The sequence below is a fragment of the Limulus polyphemus genome, unplaced genomic scaffold (genome assembly GCF_000517525.1).
Source record: "Limulus polyphemus unplaced genomic scaffold, Limulus_polyphemus-2.1.2 Scaffold3615, whole genome shotgun sequence".
NCBI lineage: Eukaryota > Metazoa > Arthropoda > Merostomata > Xiphosura > Limulidae > Limulus > Limulus polyphemus.
Genome location: NW_013669225.1, coordinates 54898 through 68841, shown reverse-complemented (window position 1 = coordinate 68841; position 13944 = coordinate 54898). Strand labels below are relative to the sequence as shown.

Sequence of the window (13944 nt, the reverse complement as noted above, 5' to 3'; positions counted from 1 at the left end):
AAGTCAACTTTATTGTTATATGATATTGACTTGGTTTATTAAGGAAAGTCAACTTTATTGTTATATGATATTGACTTGGTTTATTAAGGAAAGTCAACTTTATTGTTATATGATATTGACTTGGTTTATTAAGGAAAGTCAACTTTATTGTTATATGACATTGACGTGGTCTATTAAGGAAAGTCAACTTTATTGTTATATGACATTGACGTGGTCTATTAAGGAAAGTCAACTTTATTGTTATATGACATTGGCGTGGTCTATTCGTTATTGTTTTCACATATTCCAAAGAAAATTGTTTATCTCTTCTATCCTAACGTAAGGTATACCTGTCAACAAGTTTTAATATGTTCATTTAATTACATTACAGGTCCTCCAGAGGTCTCCGTACAATTGCTCAGTTTTGAATCAGACGGAAAGTCTGATATACTTAGAATGTGTGGAAGGGAACAACGGAGGACTGAGTGCAGATTTCATTCTAGAGGTGTTCAGTGTGGGCCATGGCAAGTTGCAGGCCAATATAACGTCCCCGATACCCATGTTTATTGTGAGAGGACTTCCCGCAGGAACTGCCCTAAGACTTCTTGTGTTTGCTGCTAATTCAAAAGGTCGCAGTGAACCAGTAATCATATCAGCCACAACACTCAGACCAGCAGAAAAACTCATGGATAAGAGTAAGATGATTTTCATCTCTGGTATTTGTCATCTCAATGTGTATCATACATCATCTCTGGTATTTAGTATCTCAATGTATATCATACTTCATCTCTGGTATTTAGTATCTCAATGTGTATCATACTTCATCTCTGGTATTATTATATCAATGTGTATCATACTTCATCTCTGGTATTTAGCATCTCAATGTGTATCATACATCATCTCTGGTATTTAGTATCTCAATGTATATCATACTTCATCTCTGGTATTTAGTAGCTCAATGTGTATCATACTTCATCTCTGGTATTAGTATCTCAATGTGTATCATACTTCATCTCTGGTATTTATCATCTCATTGTGTATCATACTTCATCTCTGGTATTTATCATCTCATTGTGTATCATACTTCATCTCTGGTATTATTATCTCAATGTGTATCATACTTCATCTCTGGTATTATTATCTCAATGTGTATCATACTTTATCTCTGGTATTTATCATCTCAATGTGTATCATACATCATCTCTGGTATTTAGTATCTCAATGTGTATCATACTTCATCTCTGGTATTATTATATCAATGTGTATCATACATCATCTCTGGTATTTAGTATCTCAATGTATATCATACTTCATCTCTGGTATTATTATCTCAATGTGTATCATACTTCATCTCTGGTATTATTATCTCAATGTGTATCATACTTTATCTCTGGTATTATTATCTCAATGTGTATCATACATCATCTCTGGTATTTAGTATCTCAATGTGTATCATACTTCATCTCTGGTATTTATCATCTCATTGTGTATCATACATCATCTCTGGTATTATTATCTCAATGTGTATCATACTTCATCTCTGGTATTTATCATCTCAATGTGTATCATACTTCATATCTTATATTTAGCATCTCAATGTGTATCATACTTCATATCTTATATTTAGCATCTCAATGTGTATCAGACTTCATATCTTATATTTAGTATCTCAATGTGTATCATACTTCATCTCTAGTATTTAGCATCTCAGTGTGTATCATACTTCATATCTTATATTTAGCATCTCAATGTGTATCATACTTCATATCAGATATTTAACATCTCAATGTGTATCAGACTTCATATCTTATATTTAACATCTCAATGTGTATCAGACTTCATATCTTATATTTAGCATCTCAATGTGTATCACATTATAGCTCTGGTAACAAACTAAGTAACAATACATGTAAGCATGTTTTACTTTCTCTCTTTTAAGAGGTTTATGCATATAAAAATTGACTAATGTCTGTAATTATGGGTATAAAACTATGCCCCAACTACACCTGCGAAAATATGGGAGTATCAAGAACAACCGGTAAAAAACTATCAAATCCAACAGAGTCCACAATTCGCACACATAGTGAAAACAACAACCACCCAGTTTTGATTACGAATTTTAAAGTCATCTCATCTTGATCATCCAATATTAAACTTTTGATTAAAGAAAGTCTATCTATTGTAAATGAACTCCCAACTTTAAATGATAACACAACCTCACTACAATTATGTCTGTTCTGAATTATTGCATTATTCTTTGTTGTTTATTTTTAATTGACTTTATACTTCTACCATGAATCTTAATTCCACTTTACAAAATGTTGGGACTTTAGAACTTTTTGTATCCTAACGTTTTACCTTGTTCAGTATAGCTTGCTCAAGACGGAATATGTACAGTATGAAATGTTCAAGAATTAAATGTTTATTATCGTACACACACACGTGTCAAATGTTTGTTGTTGCTGCTGCCGTTCGTCTAATATTCATCATTAAACTTCGATTCCTGTCGAATGAATCAGTTGCTAGGTGTAACTACACATTGTCGTCCTTGGTTACTATCTCTATTTATAGGTGGAACCACACATTGTCGTCCTTGGTTAGTATCTCTATTTATAGATGTAACCACACATTGTCGTACTTAGTTACTATCTCTATTTATAGATGTAACCACACATTGTCGTACTTAGTTACTATCTCTATTTATAGATGTAACCACACATTGTCGTCCTTGGTTAGTATCTCTATTTATAGGTGTAACTACACATTGTCGTCCTTGGTTACTATCTCTATTTATAGGTGGAACCACACATTGTCGTCCTTGGTTACTATCTCTATTTATAGATGTAACCACACATTGTCGTACTTAGTTATTATCTCTATTTATAGATGTAACCACACATTGTCGTCCTTGGTTATTATCTCTATTTATAGGTGAACCACACATTGTTGTCCTTGGTTAGTATCTCTATTTATAGTTGGAGCCACACATTGTTGTCCTTGGCTACTATCTCTATTTATAGGTGAACCACACATTGTCGTCCTTGGTTATTATCTTCATTTATAGGTAGAACCACACATTGTCGTCCTTGGTTAGTATCTCTATTTATAGGAGTAACCACACATTGTCGTCCTTGGTTAGTATCTCTATTTATAGTTGGAGCCACACATTGTCGTACTTAGTTACTATCTCTATGTATAGATGTAACCACACATTGTTGTCCTTGTTTAGTATCTCTATTTATAGGTGAACCACACATTGTTGTCCTTGGTTAGTATCTCTATTTATAGGTGAACCCCACATTGTTGTCCTTGGTTAGTATCTCTATTTATAGGAGTAACCACACATTGTTGTCCTTGGTTAGTATCTCTATTTATAGATGTAACCACACATTGTCGTACTTGGTTACTATCTCTATTTATATATTTAACCACACATTGTCGTCCTTGGTTAGTATCTCTATTTATAGATGTAACCACACATTGTCGTACTTAGTTACTATCTCTATTTATAGATGTAACCACACATTGTCGTCCTTGGTTAGTATCTCTATTTATAGATGTAACCACACATTGTCGTCCTTGGTTAGTATCTCTATTTATATATGTAACCACACATTGTCGTACTTGGTTACTATCTCTATTTATAGGTGAGCCACACATTGTCGTCCTTGGTTAGTATCTCTATTTATAGGTGGAACCACAAATTCTCGTCCTTGGTTACTATCTCTATTTATAGGTGGAACCACACATTGTTGTCCTTGGTTAGTATCTCTATTTATAGGAGTAACCACACATTGTTGTCCTTGGTTAGTATCTCTATTTATAGGAGTAACCACACATTGTTGTCCTTGGTTAGTATCTCTATTTATAGGTGGAACCACACATTGTTGTCCTTGGTTAGTATCTCTATTTATAGGAGAACCACACATTGTTGTCCTTGGTTAGTATCTCTATTTATAGGAGTAACCACACATTGTTGTCCTTGGTTAGTATCTATATTTATAGGAGTAACCACACATTGCCGTCCTTTATACATGACCAATACTAACATATTGCACGTTGAGTAACCAGTCTCAGTGGCCAGTAGCTACAAAGGCTAAAATCCCAAACATTCTTTTCGCAATTCACTTGAAGTACTGTGATTTTCAAAGGCAGATGACGTCCTAAATTTGCCCGCTTCTTTGGAGAGTATTACTTTACATGACTTTCCAAAGTATCGAAACCTAATTTTTATTGTCGTAAACCTGCAGTCGTACCGCTGAGTCACTAGGAAGAAACTTGACGTAATTAATCACTTTGGACGAACATTCGTCTATTTATGTTCTTGCACATTTTGAACAGTTTCATTTAATCATCTCAGTAATATAACATTCCAAAAATGTCAATTGCAAGTTGTGTCTAAAAATGGTAAGGTTAACATTCGGAAAGTCAATCAAAGTGTTAAAATAAACTCTGAATATTATGAAATCAATGTGTTTACCCAACTATACCAATAGAAAATATCATCTCTCTATGGACCGGAATCCAATAAGGTATGACTCCATTAAATTAAGATAAAACATCCAGTCAACATCCCAGTTCCTCCACGAGACGCAAATAATGGTGATAAATTACTGACATAGCGTTTGCACAAATACTTTTTGCATAACCTTGTCCACTACACAAAAACACACCAGTGGTGAAAGGAGGAGACGAAAGACCTTAGTACATTTATTCATAAAATAATTAGCTTGATTTTACTTATTTATTCATATAGAGACTAGTTAGTGTCTCTTTGTTTTAGTAGACTTATGCATACAGAAGCTGGTTAATTAGGTTTACAAATGAAATATTGTCTTTACAGCTATTATTTCTACATGTTGTTTCTTGTGCATACATGATTAGCTCGTGTTTTACCAAATCTTTGATACAGATTTGTGCAAAAAGTAATTGTATAATGCCCTTTTTTTTGCAATGACTATAAAACTAGACGGTGTATGGTGTTTCTCTAGCTATTTATGTGTTAATGTAGACGTTAGATGGCTGCTCTATGGTTACATATTTAGTATGTAGTACCTGAACGCCACCTTATGTACGCGAGAGCTAAATATTCAGGCCAGAATACTGTGGGCTTCAGAGATAACTGTCTTTAATTTTGAATTATTGACCTGAAAGAAGGTAGCCAGCCAGCTGCCACAAGGGTCTTGTTCAACTTTTTTACCGAATAGTGGGATTGGCTACTCTTATCTGGGCAGCTAATCACTAGGATACACCCAGCCCTGTAATATAAATGTTAAATAGTAATATCTTGTATAAAAATCACCTAGTATCATTCATAAAAGCATTAAATAGTGACTCTATGGTTATAGACTTGGGTACTGTCTTTCTACTTGTTAATTTGTTATAGATTTAATTAGTGTCTTTGTTGTTCAAGGTTTGTTCATAACTAGGCCAGCTTGTGTTTCTCTGAACTTTAAGCATCTTCTCATTTATATGCGCTTATAGAGTCTGATTAACGTCTCTTATTTCTTGCATATGTTACGTTTACTAACATTCTGTAATTGCATGTGAAACATGAATGCTGAACCAGATAAATATTTCCCTGAAGCAAGATGAACCTTTCGAAAGCATGCTAGAACCTTCGGTAGCAGAAGCCATCATCTATAGTAGCAGAAAATGAAAGAGAAAATTCATTTTGAAGAACATCAGAACTTATCACTTCACCAGTTGGTGACAAAGCAACTGCCCTATTTTCCGAGTGATAATAGGAACACTAGTACTTAAACTTCATATACGATTTTGGAGTATTACCACATCGTTATAGTCCATGTCATCCTCTTTCTGACAACAGCGCGTCTTGACAATAGCACTACAACATAGTTTGTATTACGAGACCCTCTATGATAAGGTTGTCGTGTTAAAAGCACATCACCCTTTACTGATAGCTTTCCATAATCAGTGTAATATACTAGGGTTTTAGCAGCCTGATCCCACAGTAATCCATAGATGCCGAGTCCGGCGATTTTACGGGTATGTCTTCATATGGGATATCGTAAAGACTCGTTCCATTCACCAGCTGCTTGAGATACACGATGAATGTTCGGAAGAAATGAATAGACGCCTTACCCCCCATACTCTGTTGACCTCGTTACCAAATATAAATCCGACTGAGGTACGATTTGTTGCAAGTCTCTTTCAGGTTGGTTTTGGTGCTCCAAGTTGATCTATATTCCTTTTTTCTAAACCCATGAAATACAGAGATAAATTCGTCTTGTAAGTTCTAAATTCCGGATATTAATACACCTTTCTAATCTAACTGGTACATAAACTTCCCCAAAGTGATCAATCTTCGGTGGCGTCACACTACCTAAAAGCACCGAGCCATGTCAAAATGTAGTTGTGATACGTTCCGTTCCACAACGACTTTATTATGTGAACTGTGATTGTCAGTTGAATTTCTAAGTTTCATATTCAACCCTTTAGTTGTTTCCAATATTTTAAGTAGACATGTGTGTGTGTGTGTCATGTTTTACTTATTACAATTTCGAAAAGCCTAAAACTGAGTTAAATTGTAATTTCGATTTGGTAGTTAAATAAATGCCGATATATATCCAATTTATAATATTGCCAACAAGATTGATACACACAGTTTTCTTTTTTAATACAAATATATTTTAATATAGAAACAATAATACAACTTACAATAACGGTTATTACAAATGGTTATTATAAACAATGATTTATAAACAAAGGTTTTACAAACTTACAAGCAATATAAAGTCTTATTTCTAGTCTCGAACTTCCTTGATGTCTTATCGATGGTTAATGATGAGCAAGTTAATTTGGAGCTGACGTAGGTACGATTCACTAAATAGGGAGCTAGCTAGTTCTGTGAAATTCACTGATCACTCGCCGATTTCAGGTCGAGTTCCTTTTACGGCTGAAGTTATATAATGTTTTCATAAAACTACCAATGTCCGATGTGAATCCACTGAAGTTAAATGGTTTGTAATGTTCGAAATTTATAAATGTTCCTGGTCAAATATATAAAGTTTCCCGATTAATAAGTGTTAATCACAGTTATAGCTTACGAAGTTTATAGCACACTAAATACAGCAACCCAACAATAGATACTGTTTATATTTATAGGCGTGTGGGGAGTTTCTCGAAATTTCAATTTTACGTAACAATACTGACGCTAACACTAGCGTTTTCATACACACATATATTGTTGATTCTTACACTCGAGAATCTTCTATAACATTAGATAATAGGCGGGAGTTTTGCAATACACATTTATCAGTACAAGTTATGTATATTTCTAAATATAAATTTAATTAAAACAAACATTGATATTAAAATAAATATATAATAATAAATCCGTCACAGTCAGTGTACTCTACTGTCAGAAATTAAAGAAATTAGTTCGTTTGCTTAAAATTCAGTCCGAAGAAAAGTCCTTTTATGTGAAGTTTGAAAACTAAAACATAGTGAAACCAGATTTTTTTAATGCAAAACATACAATGTTTCACTGGACAAAAATGGTCGTTTTTATGTTTAAAGTAAATTATTATTAAAGGCCAGATAGGTCGTCCATGGTAAATTAATGCCATTGGGTTTTTCGGACGTGCATGAAAAATATGACCACTAGTGTTTATATTTGTCACGGAATGCTGACCAGCTGGATATATGTTGTTTTGAACATAATTGTCACGTACCAAATGTGCTTTATTGTCAGTTTGTACCTGCACTGCTCACGTGGTATTTCTTCTATGTGTATGAAAGAGATTATATGATAAGGTCTCGTGTGCACGTGGAGTGTACAGTCTACAGAGTACCTACTGAACTACTTAATCTACAGACTACAGTTACGTTTTTTTATTAAGAAATATATCTTTTATCCCTTTAATATAGCTCCAATAAATGTATCTTGTGAATGAAACAGACTGTTGTCTTTAATGAGTAGAAAATATCGTCCCTTGAATTACGATAACAAGCACTGATGTGGTCCAATTTTCAGATGTGTATACGGCCGTTTAATAACTGGGTTGATTTAATTATTGGTACAAATGGTACGTCTATTTGTTAATGGAAAAACATCTTTCCGTCTGGTGAGTTTTTGATCCAATGACAACGTAGGAAATTGGAGAAGTGACTGATAACGTAAAAACACGTACAATGTTTTCTAAACAAAATTATGCTGGTAAAACACGGGAGAGTGAACGTCTTTCCAAACCACACAGCGTCTCCGTTTTCAACTTGTGGTAAGTTTAGTTTGTTATACGTGCTGTAAAATAGAGGAATTACCTGGATTACACAAATATTATGCGTTATAGTATTGATTTTCTCGTGTTTACGTTCTCTGCTACATGCTTGACACATATCACGTTGTCGCGCAGCATCACCACAAAGAGCTATTGATAGATGAAACTCAAACTAGTGGCGAGAACCAAGAAACGATCATCAATTATCATGATATGGTGACATTCGTCTCGAGCTTTTACTTACAAAAAAATGTCTACGAAAACTCTGACTTTCTCAAATTCTTAAATTACAAGCAGTTTGAGTAAAGGAGGGTAGAATTCTGTACATTGTACAGTTTCTTTGTAATTAAGCACAAAGCTACACAATGGGCTATTTTTGCTCTGCCCACCACGGGTATCGAAACTTGGTTTCTAGCGTTATAAATCCGCAGACATACCGCTGTGTCACAAGGAAACTAAATGTAGTGAGCCAGTGAGATTAAAATACATATAAGGAGTTGAATAAGAAAAATGTTGAAGAACACTATGACAGACTTGAACAGTTTAGTTTTACTTTCTACCATAAAAACACATCGTGTATTATCTATATATCGAATCCAGTGATAGACTCGAGAGTGAGTGGTCGCCGTCCACCCACCCTTATTCAGAACTACGCCATTTTTCATACAACTACGTACATTGTTATTTGCCTTGAATAGCAGTTTTTGTAAGATTTGAATTGTAATATTTTATCTGGGCGTTGGATAAATCTACACAGCCCACTTATTATTTTCTGCAGGAGTCTCACCCCGATCTAATCTACTTAACTCGGTTTATTTTAACATTACTTTTTTTGACTAAATTTCACATGAGACGTTCAATGAAGAAGTGGTGTTATGAATTATTTACCGCCATCTGATGGTAGTTTTTTTCATTTCAAGGCATCATATTTTTTCACATTTATGTGATCATTTCTTCAATGAGAAAAATTGCATTTTCGAATATCTTTTCAATTTTTTTACAGTAGAGACTATATTTTAACTTGTACTTTTAAAAAACAAATTCTGCTACACAAGAGAAGTCCAAGCTGCCTGACCTTCCTACAATGATACTGGTAGGAAATTTCGCATAGAAAATGTTCAATTAATTTTACTGCAGACAATCAGAGCTTATCCAACAAATAATGTTGAAGGAGTCAGCACGTGCATCTCTGCTTATAAGTCTTATTCACAAAAACTAAGTTAATACGATCAGCATCTTGTGTCTGTTCGTTCGTTTATTTCTGAATTTCACGCAAAGCTACACGAGGGCTATCTGCGCTAGCCGTCCCTAATTTAGCAGTGTAAGACTAGAGGGAAGGCAGTTAGTCATCACCACCCACCGCCAACTCTTGGGCGATTCTTTTATCAGCGAATAGTGGGATTGACCGTCACAGTGTAACGACCCCCCCCCCCGGCTGAAAGAGCGAACGTGTTTGGGGATTCGAACCTGCGACCCTCAGGTTGCGAGTTGAGTGCCCTAACCACCTGGCCATGCCGGGCCCAAGAGTAAGCGACACTAATAATAATAAAAACGTCAATAACGAGACAATGAATCACGAAAACAGCAGTGTATTTCTAACAGCTGGAGTTAATATATATATATCCAGCCAAAATATTTGGCTTTAAAAACTCACTTTGTAAAGAAAATTATATATATATATATATTCTGATTAAAAGTAAGCAAAATTTATAGATCAGAAATATTATAGTTTATATAGTGGTCATATCACTTCTTAATACATTTACTTAGTGATAATATTTTATTTGTATTTTAAATTTTATAATATTTAGTTTCTCAAGTGATATTTTTGAATGACACAATGTTAGTTTTATACATTGCATTCCTCATTCTTAGTTTACATCCTTATATGTAATAAGTTTAATAAAAATGTCAGATAACAATTCCCCACTCTTTAGCAGAAATCCCCTTAAATCTTATTATCCTCTGTAGTTTTATAAACATGTTGAATATAGATAGAGATTTTTTAGGTTTCTGTTTTGAAAGAAAAAATCAAATATACGAAACTCTTCTCATTTCTCTTAAGGTCACCCTCAGAACCACGTAATAATTCGACCGTTGTTCACCATACTCATTGCTATCGTGGCTACTCTTGTCCTCATAACCGTTGTTGTTGTAATAGTCTTGAAAGTGAAGAATAGAAAACAACAGTCCAGAGGTAAAACACTTTTGTTTTGTTTTTTAAATAGTAAAGATATGTTCAGTTAAAATTGATTGGGTTAGAAATACATTTTATAAATCACTTTGCATCTTTTGTTTCAATCTTCTGATCATAAACAAACTGTTTTAAATTTGGGAGGAGAGCGAATGTATATACCGATAACACAAAGTAATTTGTGAATTCTTACTCTCAAATGTTTGTCCATTTTTTTCTTCTTACATTTTACAGAAACCAATTTACAACTACAATTTTTAAGTTTTTTTCTTACTTTGTTGTTTTGTAATCGGCAATTTACTCTATCACAGTTAATAAGAGTATCGTAAACGTAAAATCTTAGATAAGAAATATATTATTCTGAAGAATCTCAATATATATATATATATATTTCTAACTTTATTTTTCTTTTAACAGCTCAGACAGATCGAGCAGATGAAGACAAGTACGTGTTTGTAATGATATATTTGTATTCACATTATTTTTACCAATATTATAAACAAGTCTTATATGTTTCAGAAATAATTATAAGCTTTACTTCTGATAGTATAGAATACCAATAATAATAACTCGAAACATATCATCCTAAAATAGTACAATACAGGGTATATAAATGAATGTAAGTTACATAAGATTTATATCAGTCTTATTAATATATCATAAAATAGTACAATACAGGGTATATAATTGAATGTAAGTTATATAAGATTTGTATCAGTCTTATTAAGATATCATAAAATAGTACAATACAGGGTATATAAATGAATGTAAGTTATATAAGATTTGTATCAGTCTTATTAAGATATCATAAAATATTCAAATAGTACAATACAGGGTATATAATTGAATGTAAGTTACATACGATTTATATCAGTCTTATTAAGATATCATAAAATATTAAAATAGTACAATACAGGGTATATAAATGAATGTAAGTTACATAAGATTTATATCAGTCTTATTAAGATATCATAAAATAACTTAGACGTAGTACGGTTGAACTAATATTACACGTTCTTCTTTAGTTTCACTCGTAAGTTCTTAGAATTGCCACTAAACGTCGTGCCCTGCTGACTAAGATGTTCAGTTTCCTGACACTTGTTTTCCAGTCTGTTTGCACCGTCGTATTACGTGAGTTTCGTGCTAACGTAGTATCTTATGATACTTATACCGCTCCACATACTTTGTATAGGCGAAACGTCTGTTGTTCGTATTGGAATTGAAGAATCAATAAATCTCTCATCTGGCCTGTAGCAATAACAAATTAAAACTGTGCACATATGTTAAACTAAGCAATAAGTCTATCATCCGGCCTCTAGCAATAACAAATTAAAACTATGCACATATGTTAAACTTATAGACTACATTCGGATATTACAGATTAATTACCCAACTTTTTGTTGTTGTTGCTTTCTTTAGTGCAAAGCTACACCATGGGCTATCTGCACTTTGTACACCGTGGGGAGTGGAACCCATATTCTAGTATCGTAATTCCATAAACTGATCCACAAGTAGACTACCCAAAGCTACACCATGGGCTATCTGCACTTTGTACACCGTGGGGAATGGAACCCATATTCTAGTATCGTAATTCCATAAACTGATCCACAAGTAGACTACCCAATTAGTTATTTTATTGTTGGTAGTAAATCAAAACTTGATTGTTTGTTTTGTGTCGATCAGTGATCTTGAACAGTATGGTTAATCATAATGGAAGTAACTTTAAAATCGTTCAGAACTCCAACTGTCTTCGACAATTTTCACAAAGGTAGTGTCCGAGATATTGACCAACCATTAATATTTCGTACTTACGTCAGTGGCCCTCCAGTGGCACAACTGTAAGTGTGAGGACTTACAACTCTACAAAACGGGTTTATATACTCTTGTAGGGCACAGCACAGATACCTCATTGTGTAGATTTGTGTTTAACCACAAACAGATTTTACATCACTGTCATTATGTCAGTAAATCTAAGAGGGGTGGCCAATTTTGGAACTGAGTTTGAATGACATATCAGTGTCATTATGTCAGTAAATCTAAGAGGGGTGGCCAATTTTGGAACTGAGTTTGAATGACATATCAGTGTCATTATGTCAGTAAATCTAAGAGGGGTGGCCAATTACGGAACTGAGTTTGAATGACATATCAGTGTCATTATGTCAGTAAATCTAAGAGGGGTGGCCAATTATGGAACTGAGTTTGAATAACATAAGCTTGAGCAGCATAAGACTTTAGATAAGTATTCTCTAAAAATGTACTAACTAATTAACACTAAAAAGCATATATTGGACACCCGTTCCCATTCACTTTCATGCTTTCAATGTTTCTGAGAGTGTAGATCGGACATCCAAGTTTTGATATTAAGGTTTATCAGTTTGATTTTCAAAGTTATGAACAGATCGTAATCAGTGTTTTATCTCTTCAGGTCTCACATGCCACTCAAGAAAGATATTGACGACATGATGGACTTGGATGACAAAGGTCCAGACATAATCCCATCACGAACATTCTGCAAGGCTTCATATCCAGGTAACGGGAGAGTTAACTATATTAACAGGTAGATAGGTATTTTTGTGTACACAATCTTGTAAAAAAGGAATCATAAACTTTCCAATTATAACAAAACATTTTTTTGTAAACAATTAATTATTTTCAGTGGGCAGAACATGTGTCATAAAACCATATACACTCATACTATACTATTGTGGAAACTTCTCCTAAGATGCCTGATTCGTTACAGATTGTTCTGAACAAGGGTGTCTACAGCTGAACAGTACCATGGAATCGTGCTACAGTACTCCGGGTTCCAAATCTGGTCATTTAATTATGGAAACCAGCTATACCAGTCCTCTACCAATTGGCCTACCAGCAGACAGGGTTGGAAGTCCTTATTCCAATCAATCTCCAACTAGAATGAGCATCAACCAATCAAGCAAAGGTCCTAGATTGAGTAAAGTGAGTCAGAATCAGCATAAAACAAATTATTAGTCTCACTACAACTTAAATACGATCACACAATAGTTGATCTTATAGTAATTTTAAACAATTAGAAAACCGTTTTATAATTTCCTTTATTTATATCAACTTCGTACGTTTTGTTGCTTCTTTTTTAAAGGTGTAATGGAAATGCTTTTCTAGCTTAATTCTTATGAACCCTACTTTAGCCGGAAGATGTGACGTATGCTGAGTTAGCCTTACCTAGAACGACTCAATCTTCTTCACTGGTTAGACGACAGCTACCACCGACAGAGTACGCTAAGATTGACTTCAGGGGGCAGCAGCTGGAGACAGAAGAAGAATGTAGCTCCTCCTGTGAAACACCTTTGATGAGTAGTAGACGAGAAAGTTCAGTTTAATCTCGAACGAAACGTTACTACTAAAGGGACCAATTATTTATAAGGTGGGTAAGAAATATACAACTTACTCACTAAAACTAAACGGCGTATGATTATACGTACAAAATGTTTAGGATACAGTTTGGTTGTTTCTTTTTTTAATTTCGCGCAAAGCTACATGAAGTCTATCTGT

The 13944-nt window shown here is 34.0% G+C and overlaps 1 protein-coding gene across 1 annotated transcript in view; it reads left to right on the top strand.

The window, feature by feature from the left end:
• LOC106469692 (synaptogenesis protein syg-2-like) overlaps positions 1-10414 on the top strand; it is a gene marked incomplete at its 5' end in the record, with an annotated part of 30368 nt that extends 19954 nt beyond the window's left edge. The window contains 2 exons of the mRNA XM_022398272.1: positions 371-674; positions 10288-10414. Coding sequence (XP_022253980.1) covers positions 371-600 — 230 coding nt within the window. The remainder of the gene's footprint in view (positions 1-370; positions 675-10287) is intronic.
• Positions 10415-13944: the final 3530 nt, after the last annotated feature.